The sequence below is a fragment of the Biomphalaria glabrata genome, chromosome 6 (assembly GCF_947242115.1).
Source record: "Biomphalaria glabrata chromosome 6, xgBioGlab47.1, whole genome shotgun sequence".
NCBI classification, from domain to species: domain Eukaryota; kingdom Metazoa; phylum Mollusca; class Gastropoda; family Planorbidae; genus Biomphalaria; species Biomphalaria glabrata.
Genome location: NC_074716.1, coordinates 46,696,456 through 46,718,282, shown reverse-complemented (window position 1 = coordinate 46,718,282; position 21,827 = coordinate 46,696,456). Strand labels below are relative to the sequence as shown.

Genomic DNA, 21,827 nt, shown 5'->3' with positions numbered 1-21,827 from the left:
AAACCATACAATTTACACCCTCAAAATGTTCTTAAGTTTCTCTTTGCCAGGTGGTAAATTCTTTACATTGAGATACCCTAAGTGCTGGTAACCGAATAATGCAAATTATACAACACAAACAATTTATTACTCTATTTAATTATAATTTTGATATATTAACTGAAGAGAAGTGAAGCATAATATTTACTATAATGTTACTGAATAGTAACTTTCCACTTGACGTTCTTTTTGAAAAGTAAAAAATTATTTTTGTTAACATTAAAAGGAGTAAATTGTTAATTTTTGAAAAAAATAGGTTAATATAAATAACAATAGAAAAAGAGAAAATCAATAAACAAAAAGCAGAAATAAATATATATATATAGTGTATGTATAGGTTGAATAAATATAAATGATTACTGCTAAAGTATCATTTGAATGTCTTCGTAATTATTTTTTAAGGCAAAACATTAATAAGTAATATATCTGTATCATATAAGATAAGATAATATTCAGTTATTGAAACATTTCTAGATTGCATCAGGCCTAAACTTTTTCTTAAAAAAAATATTTATATTGCTCAAGACAAGCTATTGACTTTCTGAGATAGAAAACAATATTTACAGAGCTTAAAACACCCTTTCACGAAAAGATTTTTACAATTTATTCAATGATCTAAAACTAAAAAAAGGTTATTCATAAACATTATTACACAAGTATAAATGTAAACAACATATTTTGGGGTCATGTAAGCAAAAGCTTTTGTAGTTACAACAGTCATGATGGTAATTTAAGTACACTAGTTACCTTCAAGTTGCATTAAAAAAAAAATCAGTGTTAAGCTGGTTATCTTGATTAAAGCATTTCTTTGCACAAGTTTTAAGTAAAAATTTCTTGATATGTTCCTGTTATGTGTTGGTATAAATTACCACAGTAGGGTTAGGGGTCATGGCTTTTGAACTGATCTTAAGTTTTAAACCTGGTGATGATCTGAAACTTTAAATTTGGTATTTTAAGACATAACTCAGTGCTGGCCACCAGGCACTCCCATTAACGTTTGGCTACAAAGACAATGGAAGTTAACTGACTCTATAAAGAGGTAAGTTTCAAAAAGAGAGAGCTTCTTAACTTTCTATACTTCAAAATTTAATGTTCATAAACTGTGATGGCTTTAATATTTTTTTAATCGCCATAATGAATCACATGTATTTTTTGATTAACTGACATAAATAATAAGCCTAGAGTTATAACTTTTCAATCATATGTTAGCATTGTAGACAGAGAATATACTGGCATATGGAGGTATGGTATATACTCTTTATTTGTGTTTGTTTATAGATATATCATTAAAGTAGTCTTGGTTAAGCATAAGAATAAAAAAAAGTATCTAAAATTATACTATTGAAAAGAGAATTAACACAAAGTAAGCAATAACCGAGTAACAAAATAAATAATAATTTACAAAGTTAACCAATTGTTAACAAACACTTCCATTACATTAGCTCAAACTTTGTCATAGCTCTTTAAGTTAGAAAATGGTGTATTATAATATGCAGTTCAGTTAGAAGCTGAGTTATTTCTTTTCTAGTGAACAGGTTGTCACTGAAATTCACTAACAAACAAGAGAGCAAACAAAAGGAAAAACAAAAACAAGAATTTACATTTCTCCTAGACATTGGCGGTATATGCTCTACCTGTATGGGAGTGGGAAGGGTAAACAACAAGCACATTAAGATAAGTATTGAAGAAAACTTGGACTGAAAGTAGTTACTTAGACAAAATAACACATGGATCAATCCCTCTTTAATTTAAATATAGGATGCCATGGAGCAATTTAAAGCAAAACATGTATTCCTAATATTTCATTATGTAATAATACAGTTTAATACTGGAATATATTAGCAAAGTTTGAAAACTCATTTTGATATTTATACTTGAATTTATTGTCAAGATTTGTCTAGTCATTATTACTTAATGGATAATGTCAAAGTAGAAAAAAAAAAGGTGTGTTGAAAAAAACAACAACAAGATCTAAAGTTGTAAGAAATACATTATTAAACTACTGGGTTTATACATTTGAATCTAATAGCATGTGTGTATATAAATTTGAGGAAATCTTAGCATGAATTAAACTAATTGCAATAAAATGTAGACACTATCATCTACAAGCTAATAGGACTGGCTGGCTGTAAAGCCTTACGTCATCCTTTACATTTCTACTTGTTTTGCGTAAAACACTCGGTGGCTTTTCAACATGTAACTCTACGGGATTGCTCTTTAAACAAAATAATGAAAAAAAAGCAATTTAAAAAACAGAATAATTAATAATGCAATAAGTATAGTAATAAAAAAAAAGCTGATATTTGAGCACATTTTTTTTTTCAGATAAAACAAGTTGTCTTGGGGATTTTGAAACATAAGAGATTCTAAATATGCATGGGTATTAAAATTAATCAAATGGACACACTATTACTGTGCCTCCATCATCATCAGGGTGGGTTGCTGTCAATTTCTACCTATATATAAATTAAATATTGCTACAATCATCATATCTTATATATTATCACTGTTTGTTTTTTATTGTTGCTTTTAAAAAGAATTGTTCATACTAGATACATCCATGCATTAATCTAGTTATTACTTTGATAAAAGATTTTCAAATGTTCTATGTTTTTGGATTTTCCTTACTGATTCAGGCATTCCATTCCATGCTGAAACAGCATTAAGGACAGAAAAAGATTCTCAAATCGAATATCCATAGATGTATACAAAAAGACATATCTAAAACAATACTTAAAGGATGATATAACAAACATGTTGGATGCCACTGTGTGTGATATTAATATAACATTGTAACTCCAATAATAAAAGCCCTCCTTTTTTCTCATATAAACTTTTTTTAAGGACATAAGCACATATGCTTTCCAGTTTAAATCAAAAATGGATATGTACAACATTATTATACAAAAAGAAAGTCTTCTCTAATGTCATCATTTCTATCACAAAGAAGTTCACAACAGCATCATTCTTTTCTCTTCACAACAACTAATATGTTGAGGATAAAATCATTCAGGGGCATAAAAACAAATAGAATGACTCTATAGATATATAGATATTGATAAAGGTCAGACACTACATTAAGAAGTAAATACAAATATAAATATTAGTTACCTTACTAATCTGTTAAAAAGAATATTCAAATATATTATAAGACTACGTTAAAAAGTTGGTAGCTTTCAATATGTTTTTTTTTACAATTTAAGTAACAATAAGTTTATTTTAATTAGTAAATACTTTGTGATGCTGGCCTAGAAAATCATGTAGAAATAAAGAAAAACTAATTTTATACAAATACTGATTTACTAATAAACAAAACAAAAACAAACACAACAAACAAGCAAATGGGATAGCAATTACATTTTTGTCTAGTTTTTTTTTTTTTTTTTTTTTTTTTTGGGGGGGGGGGGGGGGGGGGGGGCTCAAAAATACATTTCAATATCTTACATGATGAAATGTTACAAAAATCTAACCCTAATCACTTGATTGAAGTTCTTCTCCACAAGTAATAGAAAAACAAATTGCTTCAAGAAAACACAATTATTTTTTTGTGTGTTCTTTTTGCATACTTCACACTTGACAGGGCTATCATCATTTCTTAGGTAATGCAATTAGCATTAGAACTAAACTAAGACTCTTGCTTAATGGAAATGCATTTTATTCAAAGTAAATTTCACTGAAATAGTCTATAAGTGAATGTACAGCAATATGTCCAGAAATAATCTTCCAAAGCTAGTCCTAAGATATGGTTCAACAAAATCAATTGAATGTAGATGCCTATATTTACCTTGTAGTCACTGTGCCTTTGAGTCCAAGGGTATGTATTAGCCTTGTGAAAAATATACAAAGTCCTAGACAAAAAAATAAAGCTGAGTTTTAACAAAAGGGTCTCAGTAAAGATTTATTATAGCCACAAATTGAAGTTGGATTTTTCAACTTTTTTTTAGAGAGTCTGTTCGGTTTATGACATATTTTTGTTAGATCCTGTAACTAGGGTAGTGGGAGTGTTGAAAAGCACTAGTTATAGTACCAATGCTTTATTGATTGTTTTTATTTGCCAAGTTTCTCTAAACCTCAAATGAACAGATGACAGTTTTATGATAATAGTGTGCTTTAATTATGATTTTCAATTTTTCAAATGATCTAGTAAAAATAGTCTGAAAAAAAAGATCTAGAAAAAAATGAAAATATTAATTATACTTAAAACACTTGTAGAATGTGTCAAAATCCATCCAGGTTTTTTTAATGATAGGCTCTTTGGCTGGTTCCTCTTCTACATCTGGAGGGGCAGAATTCCCCTGTGGTTGTGAAGACTGACTTTCTAAAGCTGCATTAAGGTTGATTGTTTCTGAAATATAGACAAATGTTGTAAATATCTTGAAAGTTTGTAAAGTAGGCTACTAAAGACTAAAAGAGAAATGACAAGAAAGCTACCTTTAGATTTATGTTCCTCCAGTTTTGAAACAGTTTTCACTGAGTCTGCTTTAGATCCTGATCTTTCTAGATTTTTCAATAACTTCTGTTAATAATGTAGAAATATATATTTATACGCACTTGGCACAAAGTGTAAGCATTCTATTCTAAATATCAAATAAAAAGTATAATTTTTTGTAACTCACACATTTCAACAATTATTTTACAAGTATTGTATAAGATTATTTCATTCAAAGAAATTTGAAGGCACAATTTGCCCTTTAAAAATGTATAAAATATCAACTATATAAACTGTATAAACATCTTATGGTACCGGCACCACATTTTTTATTCAAAGTATTAGATGCTCAAAACAGCCATCTGTAGGTTAATTTACCATTGTGAGGTCTACATATGTGATCATTCTCTTCACTTTACTACACAGGCATTATTTCAACAAGACCAAAGCTCTTTTGAAACACTTTATGTTAGTCTTAAAAAATGTGATATTTAAGTCAAATAAACAATCAAATAGTATTGAACTGTATTAATCATATCATTTAAAGACTTTTTAAATGAATGGCTAGTTATAAGCAGTTTGTCAGAAAGAAAATCTATAATGGAAAAAGAAAAAAAAAAGCACATTAAATATTGATTGTATTATAAGTTGAAATAATTCCATGGCTGTATTCCCTCTATTCACTCAGTCAACTCTATAGCATCACTAACATATTTGATTATTGGGTCACATTCATTTGAATAAAATGTATCATATGTAACAGAGAAATAGATACAGGTGAGTATGGTTCAACCAATGCTGATTAACCTTGAAATTTTAATAGAAACTATCAATGTTGCTGGACAGGTTATAGATAGATATTTGAAAAAAAAGCGAATATGAAACATTTTAATATATAAAATAGCCTGATGAAAATTCCATTCATTGCTAAACAAAGAACAAAGCTTTCATATAATTGCATTTGACAGAACAAGTTTGATTTGATTAGCAATCTTTTAAAAAACAATATTACATTGTGACATGTGAAAAGAATCTAAAATGAATTGAATCAGGATGCTTGGTCATGTGGTATGCATTTAAGACCATTGCCAAGAGGATTCTGAATTCAAACTCTGACTTCCACTCTTCCCTGCATTCATGCAGGTCTGTGCTAGGGCATAATAATATTCACCTCTGACTATCTTTACTTTTGAAGGAACATCTGTAGCTAATGAGATCTAAAACTTTCTAAATTCACCAATTTAGAATGACCCTAATATTAAGTTCACATGAATTTGTTAGATTGCAAAAGGCAGAGTTGACATACACATGGTTTTTATTGAGCATTAGGTCTATCAAAACAAATTTCATCAGTTGGAGAAAGTTTGATAAAAGAATGTCTATTGAAGTCAGTAAAAATCTGTGGGGAAAAAATAACTACAAAGAAAAATAAGTAGGCTACTATTTAAACTAATAAGCAAATATGAAAACAAAAGATTGACTTGTTTAAGTTGAATAAAAACAAAAAAACTAACAATAAAACTAGTATGTTTGTTAGGAAAGCTAATTTGAAACAATATTGTGTTTCTCAAAAATTCAGTAACACTTCATCAAACTTGATCTCACTTGCCTCATGGACCACTAGATCTTGAGAACGCTTTCAGTTCTACAGGCCAACAGCTAAATCTATAAATCTAAATCTAAGCATGCTTTTAGGCTGAGTTTTCATAGCATGGACAACCAAATAATATAAAAAGACAAATTTAATAAAAAAAACAAAAAAAAAACTCCATGATGTATTTTTTTTTTTACAATTCAGATAACTAAATCAGTGATTGGAACACTATCTGTCTATACAAAATAAAAAGTCTCTGTTTACATGTTAAAATGATGCATATCATTAGGCCATTGAGTCAACTACTGTCTAAAAGAATTAAAACTAACAAAAAGAAAAAAAAATCTAGTAATTTTTATTTTTTATTTTAAGGTTTATTAAACTACATTAGTTATGTCATTCTAGGAACTATGATAGATTTCGCACTATCTGAAGTTTCATTTACCTTTACAGACTGTCTTCGTTTTGTAGATGGTATAACTATAATATCTTCTGCTAGACTCTTCTTTACAAACAAAGTAATGACAATGGGGTAATGTTGAGTAATAAAAATTATTTTTTTTAAGTAATATAGCAAATTTTATTTTCTGATATATCACAAGCAATAGGCCCTATATATTTGTTTTCAGCTGATACTGCATTATCATCCAAGAAAACATTGTATACTGAAATTTCATAGAGATAAATTTATCATGATTTAACATAAAAAGAAATAAAATGGCTGGCAGAATAAAAACTTACTGGGAACTAAATGAGACTTCTTCAATGTGTCTGCTTTAAATCATGTGTAAAAGATAGACATTTAAACATTATAACTAAAATAAGAAGTTCTTTTATTTTATTTTTTTTAATGTAGATACAAAGAGAAAAAAAAAGTACCATTAATTATTATTAAAAATAGTTTCAAAAACATTTTTCACCTACTAAAATATCAAAGACTTGATTAGAAGTTTTCAATGTCCTAAACAAAATATATAGTATTTCTATAATTCAACAGTATCTCATTAGTGTGTGCATATTCTTGAGATTAAGGAAGACAATGAGAGGTACAGAAAGCTCTGGGGTGCAATCAACACAGATCATACTACAAAAAAAAAAGGAAACTGCTTACCTCTTCAACTGTCTTGTCAGGCTCTGTTTCAACTACAGCTTCTGTTTGAGGAGGTATAGAATTCTCTTCATTTTCATCTATACGGTTTTCATTATCTGACCTCGATCTAGCACCTCCTCGCTCAAGAGCTGATTTGGGACGATGGCTGTGAAATAGAAAGGTGAGTTTTTCAATTTGCCAATATTTTAGAAATAATATTTTACTTTGCATCTTCAAACAGATTTTTATAATGCATGTTTCTTCCAATACCTAGAGAGCTAACAAGCAGGTAAAGCAAATATCAATTGTTTCTAAAGCAATAGGTTAAGAAAGATGTTGCAATGGTGCAGGTTGATTTTCAGAAGTTAAATCTGATAACCTAATATTCTGATAACCTGATATTCTGATAACCTGATATTCTGATAACCTGATATTCTGATAACCTACTATTCAATGGTATGAAGAGGATTCTACTTCTGGTGATGAACACCAAAACTCCTCTTTTTGAAATCATTTAATGTTCCCAGTTGAAATCACAAAAAAAGAAAAGATACGCAATACTTCATGTAATAACACACAATATAACTCAAATTAACTAATACATTTTATAGATTTAACATGAAGATTGAAACTTTTACACAATGACCTGATTAGACCCCTGAAACAAGCTTGTCTTTTAAATTTACATGTTGCCAAATTCAAAAATTGAAAATTATTGAATCTTCTGAAAACGGAAAGAATGAAAGAAAGAAAGAATGCCTGAGAACAGATGAGCAAAGATTATTCACTGGTGAAAATCAAAAGTCAGGCGCCCCAAAGGCAGACCACAAGTATGGTGGCTTGATGACGTAGAGGCAGATCTACAACAGCTAAAAATTTGTACATGTAAATGAAAGCATGAAGATCAGAATGGAGTGATGTGTTACACAAGACCAGGGCACTCCATGGCCTGTAGCGCCACTAGGATGGATGGATCTGGAAACGGAAACATAATTAAATTTTTTCCTTTTTAATTATCTACCCAACATAATAGACGACTCCTCTGTGTAGAAACTCAAGGCTACCAGGAGCAAAAGTGTTTAAAAAATATCTTGTTTACGTTTTTCTGGCCTTGACACGTACACCGTGAGAAAAAAGATGGTCAGCATGACAATTAACAGATCAAATCCATTTTCTTTCCTCATTAATATGTCATACACACATCTTATCTTATATAATACAGATGTTACTTCAAAAAAGATTACATCCTACGCGTTATCTAGTCATGCATGTTAACCAATGACTTAAATTCTGCTAAGTCACTGGTTTTCCTGGCTGGCTCAGGCAACCCATTCCATGATCTAATAGCATTTAGCCTGGATGTCAAAATTTCACTAATTAAAATCCCCAAATTTTATAGCTAAGCGCTTTGCTTCAAGAAATTGGTAAAGAAGTTGAGAAAATAAGTCATGCAGCACTTTAATATTGGTTAATATACTATGTACGTACGTATCCGTTGGTATAGGATAGTTGCTGACTTTGTAATTTACAAAAAGTGAGGCTATTTCTATACATCTGATTTCTTTGGGAGGCTCTGGAATAACTGCAAATAGTTACAAAAGATGTCATGTGAATCTACCAATGAAACAAAGATGTTAAGGTGGCATACAAAATGGCATGGTACGTTGGTAAAATGGATGACAAAGTAAGGAGCTACAAAATTTTAAATAGCATTTTAGTTGACTAAAGAGTGAAATATCTAAAGCTTTCAATAAAAAGATTAATGTCTGCTTTTTATTACTTAATAAAAGGATTTTCTTTGAAAAAAAAATTAAAACACAATAGCTTATGTAACAGACATCTATACTATCTGTGCAATCATCAAAAATATCTATAGTATAATTTTTGAACCACTCTAGACAACTGAATGTTAACTAATTGAACTTGAATTCATAACTAAGAAAGTAAACAAAAGGGTAGAATGTAATAAACAAATGCGAATGAAATGTATGTCAAATGACTTTCTTTCAAAAGAGTTTAGTCAAGTCTCACTTCATTTTTCTTTATTGCATTCACTTTTAATCTGCTAAGCAAAGTTTCAATTTTTTTGTAAGAACTTACCAACAGGCTCATCATGGGGTGGGCTTTTCTTTTTACGAGGTCGTATTAACTTCCATGCGGGGATAACTATTGGTGGAGGTGGTGGCTCTAAAGGACAAGACCTTGTCTGAGACAGGTAGACAGGATGTGAAAACAAATGAGACAGGCCATTCTGTCTCAGAGTTTCACTTGCATCAGCCTATTAAGTAGTGAAAATAAAAATAAAAAATACAACAAAAACTATTAAAGACAGAATAAAAGCTGATTAACTAAACATAAAACCTTAGAAAATTTCAATATTTTTTTTTAATAATGGCCTCCTTTGAATATGAATAATGTTTCCAACAGCAAAAAGTATTTTTTTAAGTTGGAAGTTACAAAGAAAAATGTTTAATACATTACAGAATAGTGAAGTATTATTTACTACTTTTTGGTAGGTTAGTTTTGGGAAATGTATATCACAAGCAACTAGCATTTTAGTAGTTTAAGTAAAAAAATAGTCACTGTGTTTTGTAAAATAATGTGTAAAATGTGCAACTTACCATTTCTCCCAAAACTGAGACTTTGACAGGATATTTAGGAGTGTTGCTGTAACTTGCAAACATAACAATTTCTGGCTTCTCTGGCATTACAAAGTCCTCAATAGGCTTCTCTTCTAAAGAAAATACAACAAAAAAAAAACATAAATGATAGTTTGCAATATCTTTCACTTTGTGTAATAAAATACTGACAAAAACAAAAATAGAAAAATTATTTTACACCATAATTTTATAAAAACTTCAAGATTAATAAAAAAAAAAAGAAGGGAAAAATTATAACATAGCACTTCTTTAGGTAATCTGAAAACTTTGTGAAAGATTAATTAATGTGCTTTTGTATTTGATTATTTGAGCAATTTTCAACATACATGTATTAGTGAAATTGGTAATTCAAAACAAAAATGCAATCAACAAAAGAATTAAACTGATTCACACAAAAAAATGAATTAAAAAAAAAACATATCATAGTCCCAGATGACATTTTTAAATGCTGAGATTTAGTGCAGGTTATGTCAGTCAAGCAATGTGGACTAATATATGGAGTGAATAAGATCCAAGAGTGTTTACAGTTGAAAATCAGAATTTCAGTAGATCTTTATTAGCATCAATGCAGTAGGCTAAATGAAGAGTGTGAAAGCTTTAGGATATTTGTGTATTTTAATAAAGTTTGAACATATTCTTTTTCAAACAATATAGAAAAAGTTCCAATTATAGCTTGAAAGGCTCTCCACCAAACCAAAGAAGTAGGACTATATGTCTCATATATGTCTCTAAAGTGATAAACAAAGAGAGAATTAAGGTCAAAGGTTTTATTGGCTAAATTGATTTTAAATTTGTCTTCAGATGTAAGATTCATTTTTCAATACTCTGTAGTTCTTCCTAACCTATTCAGTTGTAGGAATAATTTGTGTAACCTGTAGGATTCTTCTACTGTATAGTTTACTTGAAGGAATCAACTTATTTTTATTATCATTTACAGGATAGGATTCATCAAATTAGCCTATAGGATTCATCCAAAATTTTTAAAGCGCCTTTTCAACTAAAAACAAATGTTTTGTCAGAGCTTGTCAATAACTAGAAAAGCAATTAACACACATAAGTAAAAAAACAACACACACACAAACACACACACACACACATAGAAACTAAAAATTTTTGATGCAACTAGCATGCATATAAATATGCCTGTCCATATTTAATAGTTTATGGGGTTCAATAGGTACACACCACACACCTACCCCACAAGAAAAGGCAGCTTCTAGATGTGTAATATAAAATTAATGAAAAGAAAAAAGTTGTGTACTGTGTCAGGAAAAAGAGATAAGAATATTATTTAAATTTCTGGTTGATTTTATCCATATTAAACTATCAACAGTGTCTAATAAGGTCTAGCAATAAGGTTTTATTGTATTCTCAATATGTATAGTACATCTGCATTTCATAATTTGATATCCATTTTCCCTAAGGGGCATTTAATATAAGACTGTATTGCATAAAATGTATAAATGGATGAAATAATAAATATAATTTTTTTAAAACCCTTAGAATTCGCTGTCTCACAGTCTATGAAATATATTTCTTTCATACATAAATTGTATTCTCTAAGATTATAATTCAAAATAATTTTACTAATTCTAAAGTATAACAACATTTACTTTAAAATCAAATAGCTGTCTTGAATAAACAGAATGAAAGAAAACATTCATTTTCATTGGTGATACTATATTTGGATCAGAATGTAATAAAAATAAAACATTTATATAACTTAGAATCTTCATGGCAGATTTTGAGCATCAAGGAAAATGTGAGGAAATACTCATGATAGTTTAAAAAAAAATTATTTATTTTAGTCATATCTTATTAAAGAAAAGTAAAAAAAGAGTTGTTGTTTTTTTAATTATATTACTAGTTACATTGTCAAAGATAAAGGATAACACAAAAATCAAACTTTTAAGAAAAACATGTAAAAATGCCTTTGGGCCCAATGATATTGCTATGAAAAACAATGGTTGATGAGTGACACTAGCAAATGTTATGTGGGATGGGTTAACACTTGAAATTAATAAGCAAACATGCATGTCCAGGGTATACCATAAGAATTAGAAGAGTGAGTTTGCTGTCTGTCCTTCTCTTTTCCTTTACCTACAAAGTGAAATGGACAAACTTTAGGTCTGTAGAACTAACAAACTAGTTCAACTCCAGTTATAGGACAGTAACACTATTCAAAGAACAAATGTTTAAGATAGTTATTTACACAAATAAACAAGCCCTATTGACTAGATCAAGATCTAGATCTAGCAGAGAAGCAAAATTATTATTTTAAAAACATTTTTTTTTTGCTTTAAATTTTTGTTTTCATTTATGATGACTAATTCTTTCATTCTTTCAACTAAAAATTCCAATTCGTGGATCGATTTGGGTTAATGGCCTGATGCTGTGTTGACATGATATGTGGTTAACATACTAGAGCATTGTGTTGTAACTATTCAGTAACTTTTCTGTAACTTTTTACAGGGCGATTGTAAATCTTAATATCTGTTCTGCATTGCAGAATAGAATGGCTTAGAAATAATGTTGACAAACAGAAGAACTGAATCCTTAGATCAAGTATGCTGTTATGGCATGGGCTCTAATCAGGAAGAACAAAGAGATCTAGAGCTTAGTAATCAATCAATCTTGCTCAAATAAACAATAGTGGTTCAAATTTTCTTTGATTATTTTTAAACCTATAGGGATTTAGTTTTTATAACTTCAACAACAATGTTTTATTCCAGCACAAAATGTATTTATTTTTTTCCTATTAACAATAAGCAAATACTTTTGTTATTGCTGCATGTATGTGTGTATATACATTATAACTGCACAAAAGTTAAATTAATCAGTAAATTAAACGGATTTTGGAGTAACAAGTTCTAATGTAGTCCAGTTTCAATACAGGCCTTTTATAAGACTGAAGATCTCTTTTTATATTTTTGCCTAGTGGGGTCATTATTTTACAGGTCAACAGAAGAATGCCAGATTTAGAGGCTTTTTTTGGTTTTCACCACTCTGCATCATATGTCATTTGGGGTGAAGAGCCTTCAGTTTCAGGACTAAGTCCAGAGTGTAGCATTACTCACACTCAAGAGGTGCTCCCTTACTCTTTCAAAAACAGGATTAACTATAAGCTGATAGACTGTGATTTATTTTCTGACGGGTAAGAATTTTTTTTCCTCCTTCATTTTCCTTTGCTTTAGTTTTGTTTTTTAATTTCACTAATAGAAAATTTGTAATTTGTTTTTAAAATATTAAAAAACAAAAATGACAAGATTGATTACTAAATTCAAATACTTCTTGCTCATCTAAGACTACTACTAAAAATTTAAAAATAAATTATTTTAAAAAATGTATTTAATTTAAACTATCAAATTAATTACTTTTTACTTACTAGCTTTTTCCTTGTCTTTGTCTTTGCCTTTAACATCTTTAGCTGTAAGGAAAACAAAAACAAATAATAATGGTTTGGTACATTAATTTTTTGCCAATGTTATTACAAAATAAAAACAAAGCAACATTCCTTTCCTTTTTGAACTGATAATTTAAAAAAAGCAACACAAATACAAGCTAATGTGCTTCCAAAATTATGTTTAAGTTTGATTTTTTTGGAATTTATTTAACTTAAATTCATTGACCTGATTTTAATACATGATGGGAACAGACTTTAAAAAATTGTGTAAATCCCCCCCCCCCCCCCAATCCCATTTTTCAACTGGCCTGTCGTGGCGATTTAAAAAAGATGTTGCTGAATTTTTTAAATGTAAGAAGAATCATTTTATTTCATATTTAATTAATGTTGTATTACATAATAATTACACTGCATAAGCTTTACTGCACACATAACGTACGCAAGGCACTATTGTTTGTACATATAGATGAGAGAAGAAAGCTGTTTGCAGATGCTTTATATCTGGGTCCAAGCAGTCTGAGCATTATATAATAGATAACTGCTTTACTGGTATTGTAACACTTCTCTCTCAAACAACTATAAAGCATAAACGTGTTTGAAAATCAAAACATGCTTGAGTTTTGGAAATACTTCAAACCTATGAGCTACACTTTTGTTTGTTTCACTGATTATTAAATTTTGTACAGGAGAAACTGTTTATTAAACTTTGTACATGAAGTCATGAAAATTTTCAGAAAATTCCCATCACTGATAATAGGTTTAAATGGAAACTATTGACTTGCCTTTAGCTTTAGATTTATCCCCTTTAGCATCTTTAGTTTCCTTTGGCACTTGTTCAGCTTTATCGTCTTTGAGCTTAGCATCCTGCATATTATTAATGGTAGAGTCTTATTAGCAATTGTTTTGTATATTTTTTAATAAGTTTAATATATCAAGAACTATTTCTTTACCTTTTCACAACCTATCTACCTATGTAGGAAATGCGGGATGAGAGGCTAAGTATGCTTGAGCTTGGTTTGGCTACCTATCAAGAGGGCTCGAGGTTCGGCACCTGACTCTAGCAGAGTTATGTTTACTGACGCAGCATGGAAAACCTTCTCCCAGATACCCCCTCCCCCATTGGTCTACAAATGAGATTGGACTATAACTATAGTGTTCTGAGCATGCTATAAACATGAAAGTTGCGCTGTATAAAAGCTATTTGAAAAAGTATTTTAAAATTAGGAAATATGTAGGCCTAGTTGTTTTTTTTAAACTTTATGTATGATTGTTCAAATTTGAAGATAGCTATATTATATATACATCCTAGCCCAAACCCCCCACAAGAAGACTGGGAATTGTGGTGGGCAGTGTTCAAACCAGGACCACTGTAAAACAACATTCCAGAGAGCATATGTTAACTGCTACTTAATAATGTAAAGAAGAATTATGAAATAAATTTCTCACCAAACTGGCAATATCTGTTGGCTCTTTCTTTTTCTCCCACTCTTGTAAAGGCAGTTTCCATTCAGGAAGAGTGTTTCTCATCAGCTCCCAAATGTCTTTCATATAGCTGTGTCTGGGAATAGAAAAGATATGTGCTTGTAAACTACAATTTTATACAATCCTGTTATTAGATTAGTTAAAATGAATATAAGACACTTTAAAAACCAATGCCTTTAAGGATTACTTATATATGTGCAGATCTTAAATAACATTTTTTTAAAGTAAATAGTATAAGTGATAGTAATACTAATGATTACATATACATTTGCAAATTTTAGAAAACAATTTTTTTAAAGGTAATAATAAAAGATGGTAGTTCTAAAAATGAATATCGTTACAACAAAGTATTTTTTGTTGATAACAATGTTTCCTGATATTTAGACAATGGGTGAAATTTATAATATTGAATGTAATTGAAAAGAAAAAAAAACAAATTCCCATCAACTTTAACACAAAGATGTTAGAAGGTTTGTAAAAGGATGTAAGGAAAAAGAAAAAAAAACTATTTGATAAACTTTTGCCAGAACACAATGAAATGATGAAAAGGAACCTTTACTAAAATAAAAACAAACAAACAATGGAGGTGGTGGAGTATCAGGGAAACATCCAGGTTTTTTATCCTGAGGTTTCAAGAATGATTCAATAAGGCATCTCCATTGTGTAATCATATCTTCAGGAGTTACTCTAGTAATACCAACACTAACAAAAAAAAAGTTATTGTTTTAGAATTAGATACAACACATCAGGGTGCAAATACAAGTAAACTGAATGTCTATCTAATGTAAACCCCAAGAGTTTGTAAAATTTAATATTTAATTTCTTGCTTAAAACTATTTATTAAAATTATATTAAGATAGTTGCACAGTTTTTTTAAAACATGCCCAGAAGATAGATCTTTAATCACACATAAATAAGCTACCACTTAAAATAATGATGTTGAAACTAAATTATGTTGGTCACAATCAAGTTCTTATATAGGCCTACACAGATACAAGGCAATATTAAATATTTTTAATAGAAATAAATCTCCCTTTCAAGTGTGCTTGTACAATTTAATAAAAGTTATTTCTTAATAGCAAATGAATTAACAGCATCAGCAAATTTGTTAATACTGATTCAGTAATGTCTTAACTTTAATGCACAACTTAGAAAAACATGCTGAACTATCTTTGCTATTTCTCCTTACGCACTGAATCAGTACATTTGTTAATACTGAGTCCATCTTGGAGGTGCTGTAGCTGAGAGGTAAAGTGCTTGGAATCCAAACTGGAGGTTCTGGCGAAGACTGGATTTTTAATTTGGGATCTTTGGGGCGCCTCTGAGTCCACTTAGCTCTAATGGGTACCTCACATTAGTTGGGGAAAAGTAAAAGCAGTTGGTTGTTGTGCTGGCCACATGACACCCTTGTTAACCGTGGGCCACAGAAACAGATGACCTTTACATCATTTGCCCTATAGACCACAAGGTCTGAAAGGGGAACTATTGTCTATCTTATATGCAAGGTTTGTTTTAGAGTATGGAACATCAGCACTAAGTAGATCATGGTGTGCCTTTAATAACTATGAACACAGGATCACAGATTAAATTGAGATTTAGAAAGCAGACTATTTATGGTAAAAACTAGATAAGGAAAAAAAAAATATTTGAGACTTGAAGTTTATAAAAATCAGAAGTTAATAAGCATAGTGCTCAAAATAGACCTGCAAAACTGTGATACAGTGTCAATAAGTAGTTATAGCACATTGATCATGTCATTGATTTAATGTTTAGCACTCATTAATTGTACACTACACTGAAAACATTGTAATTTTTTTAGTGATGATTAATAAAAAAAAAAAAGTAAAAAAAGTAAATAGGTTTATGTTTTTTCTTATTTTGTTTTACACCTCAAGCTTGATAATAATAAGAAAAAAAATTAAGCTATTTTTTTCAAAATTAAAAACACACAAGTCAAACATACTGAAGTGGGATAGCCTCAGGGATCCATCCAGTCAAAGTATGAATAACAGTCATATCTCCAAACTCTTGACTTTGGTTTCCTCCTGAGTAACTAAAGTAAAGAAATTAAATTAAGTTATTCGCAATTACCAAAATATAAAACAAACAAAATTAGAAATTTAAAAAAAAAAAAAAGGTAGCTAGGCAATATGTGGCTTTAAAATAAAATCAATCTGACTTCATGAAGACTTCTTGACCACTTTTAAAAAGTGCAAACTTTGAAGTTAATAATAATAACAATAATTCATCAGGTCTTGGAAAGACCTTCCCACAAGTTACATTACTAGGAAAAAGAAAGAAAGGCATGGACAGGAAGATATGGGATGAGACTTAGATTGAAGAATGGTCATTACTTTTAATGAGATCCTGAGGAACAGAAAATAGGAGGGAAAAAATGGGAGTAACTGGACTAAACAACACATGGTAACATATCATGAAAGTCCCATTAAGTTGACATGTGATCAATTATAAAACATAATATGAAATACAAGAGAATATTTTAATTAAAATGACCACTACTGCTTTTAAGCACAAAAGTTCCTTTGAGATAGTGATAATCTAAAAAAGAACAAAAAGGGCAATGTAATAGTAGCAGGAAATTGTCTATTGTAATTACGACTTAATCCAATAATCTAAAATATCAGGTGACCGAGCCTCGCTCGGATGAATAATTTGTTAAGGAAGGATATATACCCGAAGTTATTTTGGGAATATTGTTGTAATTACGAAAATGAACGATCGGGTAATGACTATCGATCCGAAGAGTTGCTTTTTCATTCATTCAGTTCTCAATGTAATTGTACATGGCGATTAGAATAGAAAGTCCACCCAACAGTAGGCCTATAGAAAACCACAGCTCACGTCTTAACGTTTTACATTGCTTCTTTCGCGTAAAACTATTGGGCTATTGTTGTAATTACGAAAATGAACGATCAGATAAAGACTACTAATCTGAAGAGTTGCTATAGTGTTCTGTTAGTTCTAAATGTAATTGTACATGGCGATTAAATATAAAGTCTCTTAGTCCTCCTACAGTCTAGACAAACCACATCTCACACCCGTCTTATAGTTTGCGTAAAACTGTTGTAGGCCTACTATTATTGGCTTGGAAGAAAGTCTTTGCAGTGTTACTTCTCAGATGGTTACGTTCAGACATTTAATTATGGAATTAGTATATATTCATTATGGCTTTAGTACGAAACATCAAGTGACGCAAATCTCTACGTTATAGGGTAAAACAGGCACTTTGTGACAAAGTAAAATGGCAATTTTTTCTTAATAGACTTAAATCATTGCATTAGTTTTCTAAAGAAACGTTTCCGTGGGGCACCTCTGTTACGCCGAAAAATATGTTCGTCCCCCATACGGGATACGTACCCTGCCCAGCCTGACTGTCGGACTATAAGAAGTTCATACTGGCTTTTGTCATCCATCCATCCATCCCAGTGGTGCTACAGCCCGTGGAGGGATATGGCTTGCTTTTACAGATCCCTCAATTCAGATCTCTCCTGGGCCTTCCGTCAACACGCCCTAACTCCAAGCTTTTTACCGAGGTTTATAATTAAATCAAAAGAGGCTGCAGCGTACGCAAACTCGTTGACCGCTAGATGGATATCATGTTTAGTGTGAGCAAGTAAGGCGCAGAGAAGCTGTGTTATGACCATTTCCTTTGTTTTGGTACAGGACAGTAGACACCGAAGCATGAACACATGGTAATAATTTACCAGCAAAATAATAATAATAATAAGGCTTGTCTTCGTGTCCGAAAATTAATGAGGATTGCAGCTGTGACCTACATATTTTGCCACATCCAGGGCAAGCATAACCATTGTCCGCTGTGGTCGATTAAGATTTTCTTTTAGCGTCTGCGTCTGTCCTCGGCAGCAGATTTTCTTTTGGTCTCAAATGTGTATCCGCGGCCTTTGTATAGAGGGAATTCTTTAAGTCCGACAGTTACGCTGGACAGAGCAGTATCCTGTATGGGAGACGAATCTCAGACGAATGTATGCCAAAGGCAGTCTTTTTTGGTGAGCTAAAAAGTGGTCGACGTAACACCGTAACGCTTAACAGACCAGTTTAGGCACCAACATGCCTTAGCTGACATAGAAGAGAGCACATGGTTGCATGCGGCCTCAGAACGAGACAGCTGGAGGTCACCAGCAAAATAAACAACAATGTAAAAGGTATCTACAACACTCTACGCAATTAAAGAGTAAACAATTTATTAAGCACTTAAAACACAATAACTAATCATACATTGGCACATTTAATTTCATTACTTTGCTTTTATAGTTCTATAATAAATCAATCTACAGTAAGATGGTGCGCAAATGTTTAATTAGGTCTAATGTTTCTTTAAAACTCGTTCTTGTTTGCAAAGAAATATTTTAGTGTACTGCGATAAGCCTAGTGACGTAAGCAGCGTTTTTCCCGTTTACGTCATGGAAAATTTTCATTCATAAAACATTCTAGCCAAAATTAATTTTTCGATAATGAGGCATTTTCAAACCGATATAACGGTCGACCTCGAGTTTTCCCAATGTGGCCAATGAGTTGAGAATTTTTTTCTCACTAATATGCACATACCTTGAAATTTTAAAGAAAATCGTTAGAGCCGTTTTTGAAATAAAATTTATATATATATAAATATATATACATACATACATACATACAAGAATTGCTCGCTTAAGAGTATAGGATTACATTTAATTCATCTTACTCAAGGGAAGCAACTTTAATGAGTGCCTTTGCCAACAGCATTGGCCACAGTTCATGTTTCAATGCAGAAGCAGGAAGCAGCAGGTTGTCATTCTCATCAAAAGGCATCAAGTCATCAATGTAGACCTTCCTCCAACATCCCTGAAACAATCAATACAATTGGCTAGGGACTAGAACCTAATAAACCACAAAAAAACTTACAATTACAATTTTTTTAGTCTATTCTGAGTGAATTCAGTAATTAAGTACAATTAAGTACAAGAAATTTCTCTGGTTTAAAACCTCCAGCAGAACGGCATGAGATGATGATGGCTTTGTGAAATTCAAGATTATTTTATAATATATAGTGCACAGGACGAGACCAGGCACCCATGGGGTAAAGAGAGTACTTATTTGCTTAGAAAAGGGTGGGGAAGCTAATTAAATACTATGTCCTTGGTTAGTAATATAAAATATATTTACAAGTTCTCAACTATGTTTATATGAAATTCTCATTCATTACAATTAAATTTTTTTTGGTTAATAATTTGTTAACCCTTGCGAGCTGTCATAGTCAAAACCAAGTATTCTTATAAATAAAAAAAAACAAAACAAAAAAAAACCAACATGATAGCTTTTTATCTATTAGTGAGTAAATGTGTAACCTTTCCCCTTTGAAACAGTCAGAAGAAATATTCAGATGTTTTCTGAATAATGGTCTGCAGATGTGCTAACCTAGCAACCAACCCAAAAGAGCTGGATTAATTCAGATATATCTTAAATTCACAAATAAAATATGGTCTTATCTTATATAATATAGACATTACTTCAAAAAAGATGATTACGTCCTGCATGTTAACCAATGACTTAAATTCTGCCAAATCATTGATTTTCCTGGCTAGTTCCAGGCTGGCTCAGTTATTAACAAGTTTAAAAACCTAGCTCAGCATGAAAAGATGTTCATCCATCATTTACATTTTCACATACATCAACAGAAAAGTAGTAGGCCTACATATAATGACGTATGATAGCATATTTTATAGTCTTGAAATGAATTGTTATTTCCTTACCATCCAATATATCTTCACCACATATTTCCCATAGTTATTATACAAGGGCAAGTGTGGCCCTTTCCCAGCTTTGCACAGAGAGTAGATGTGACCCCAGGGCTGCCAAGAATGTGTGGGGTCATCACCAGGAATAGTGGCTTCCAAAGCTGCTTCATTGGTAGGTTTAACCGTATGCATGTCCCAGAGGGCAGTGATCTGGCTAATGCAGTAGCGTAGCATCTAAAAAGACATTTTGAAAATTTGCAATCAATAAGAAAGTTCTCTGACAAAATAAAACAAATATATATATTTATAAGCTATTCAGTAAATTTTTGAATAATGAATTAGTAATACCTAAATTTAAAATGCCATCTTAGGGAAAAATTGCAAAACTATCTTTGAAATAGCTTTTTACCTCACTATTGTCCAGATGACCATTTTGAGATAAAAGATCAATACCTTCTGGAATATGCTCAGTGTCAACAACAACAGGAACCTACAAATTTTTTTAGTTAAAAATTAGGATATTGAGTTTCTAAATGAATTAAAATGAATATTTTGTCAATCTAAACAATCACAGGTAGCTTCAAAATTTTATTCTTTTAAGTTAAATATTAGGATATTGTACTTTAAATGAATATGTGTTGAAGTACATATGTAATAATTTATTTATATCAGTGATTCCTAAACTGTGTTGAGCAAAACTCGAGTGTTCCACAAATTACTGGAATAATTAACTACTAGACCACCATGTGAATTAATCTCTATAGAAAATATAAGCAAAATACTCAGAATGTGCAAAGTGTTCTGCTAAGGAAAAAGTTTGGGAAACACTGATTTATATCATAGAAAGAGTTGATTACAAAAACAAAACAAAAAATTTACTCTGTCTGTAATGAAATCAGCAGGACGTTTCCAATGATCCACTTTAACTGAGGGGGGCATTTCAAGTCTGCCATCTGGATCCTCATATAATGTAGAAAACTGCTTGAAAATTTTTAAGTGGACAGTTTATTAAATTTAGATATTCTTTAAAAATTTGAGGCTTTTAGTAAAAAAAAAAAAAAAATTAAGCCTCTAAAATCTGAATCTTGGTTATAGATAGATAAAAACCTATCCTATATAAAAAAAGTTTGTATGGTTTTTAAATATGGCAATTGTATTTATCAATTTATGATTAGGCTTCTTTCTTCCCATATGCATAAGAGAAATGAAATGCCAGTAAAAAGAATAAATAATTTATTTTTTAGGTCTTATAATTTATCCTAGACTTACAACAACAGGAGATTTGCCTTTTTTATCATCTCTTTTTGTAGCTTCCTGTAAAAGTAAATATAAGTTAAATAACTCTGTTAAGAAACTAAAGGGAGGTAAAGAGAGACA

At 30.7% G+C, this 21,827-nt stretch overlaps 1 protein-coding gene across 17 annotated transcripts in view; it reads right to left on the bottom strand.

Moving 5' to 3' along the window:
- LOC106078008 (androglobin-like) overlaps positions 1 to 21,827 on the bottom strand; it is an 87,882-nt gene that overhangs the window by 34,509 nt on the left and 31,546 nt on the right. For 10 of the 17 annotated variants that reach the window (XM_056032908.1, XM_056032918.1, XM_056032903.1 and 7 more), the window contains exons 3-22: positions 21,720 to 21,764; positions 21,330 to 21,431; positions 20,860 to 20,940; positions 20,466 to 20,684; positions 19,418 to 19,557; positions 16,661 to 16,750; positions 15,277 to 15,399; positions 14,662 to 14,773; positions 13,998 to 14,079; positions 13,198 to 13,239; positions 11,862 to 11,912; positions 9,774 to 9,886; positions 9,253 to 9,430; positions 8,641 to 8,734; positions 7,174 to 7,318; positions 6,508 to 6,567; positions 4,471 to 4,555; positions 4,237 to 4,384; positions 3,824 to 3,887; positions 2,192 to 2,254 (exon numbers count right to left, since the gene is read on the bottom strand). In XM_056032908.1, the coding sequence (XP_055888883.1) occupies positions 2,192 to 2,254; positions 3,824 to 3,887; positions 4,237 to 4,384; positions 4,471 to 4,555; positions 6,508 to 6,567; positions 7,174 to 7,318; positions 8,641 to 8,734; positions 9,253 to 9,430; positions 9,774 to 9,886; positions 11,862 to 11,912; positions 13,198 to 13,239; positions 13,998 to 14,079; positions 14,662 to 14,773; positions 15,277 to 15,399; positions 16,661 to 16,750; positions 19,418 to 19,557; positions 20,466 to 20,684; positions 20,860 to 20,940; positions 21,330 to 21,431; positions 21,720 to 21,764 (2,037 nt within the window). Of the gene's footprint in view, positions 1 to 1,640; positions 1,674 to 2,191; positions 2,255 to 3,823; positions 3,888 to 4,236; positions 4,385 to 4,470; positions 4,556 to 6,507; positions 6,568 to 7,173; positions 7,319 to 8,640; positions 8,735 to 9,252; positions 9,431 to 9,773; positions 9,887 to 11,861; positions 11,913 to 13,197; positions 13,240 to 13,997; positions 14,080 to 14,661; positions 14,774 to 15,276; positions 15,400 to 16,660; positions 16,751 to 19,417; positions 19,558 to 20,465; positions 20,685 to 20,859; positions 20,941 to 21,329; positions 21,432 to 21,719; positions 21,765 to 21,827 lie in introns of all 17 variants that reach the window. The other 7 variants (XM_056032905.1, XM_056032904.1, XM_056032906.1 and 4 more) reach the window with 7 other exon arrangements.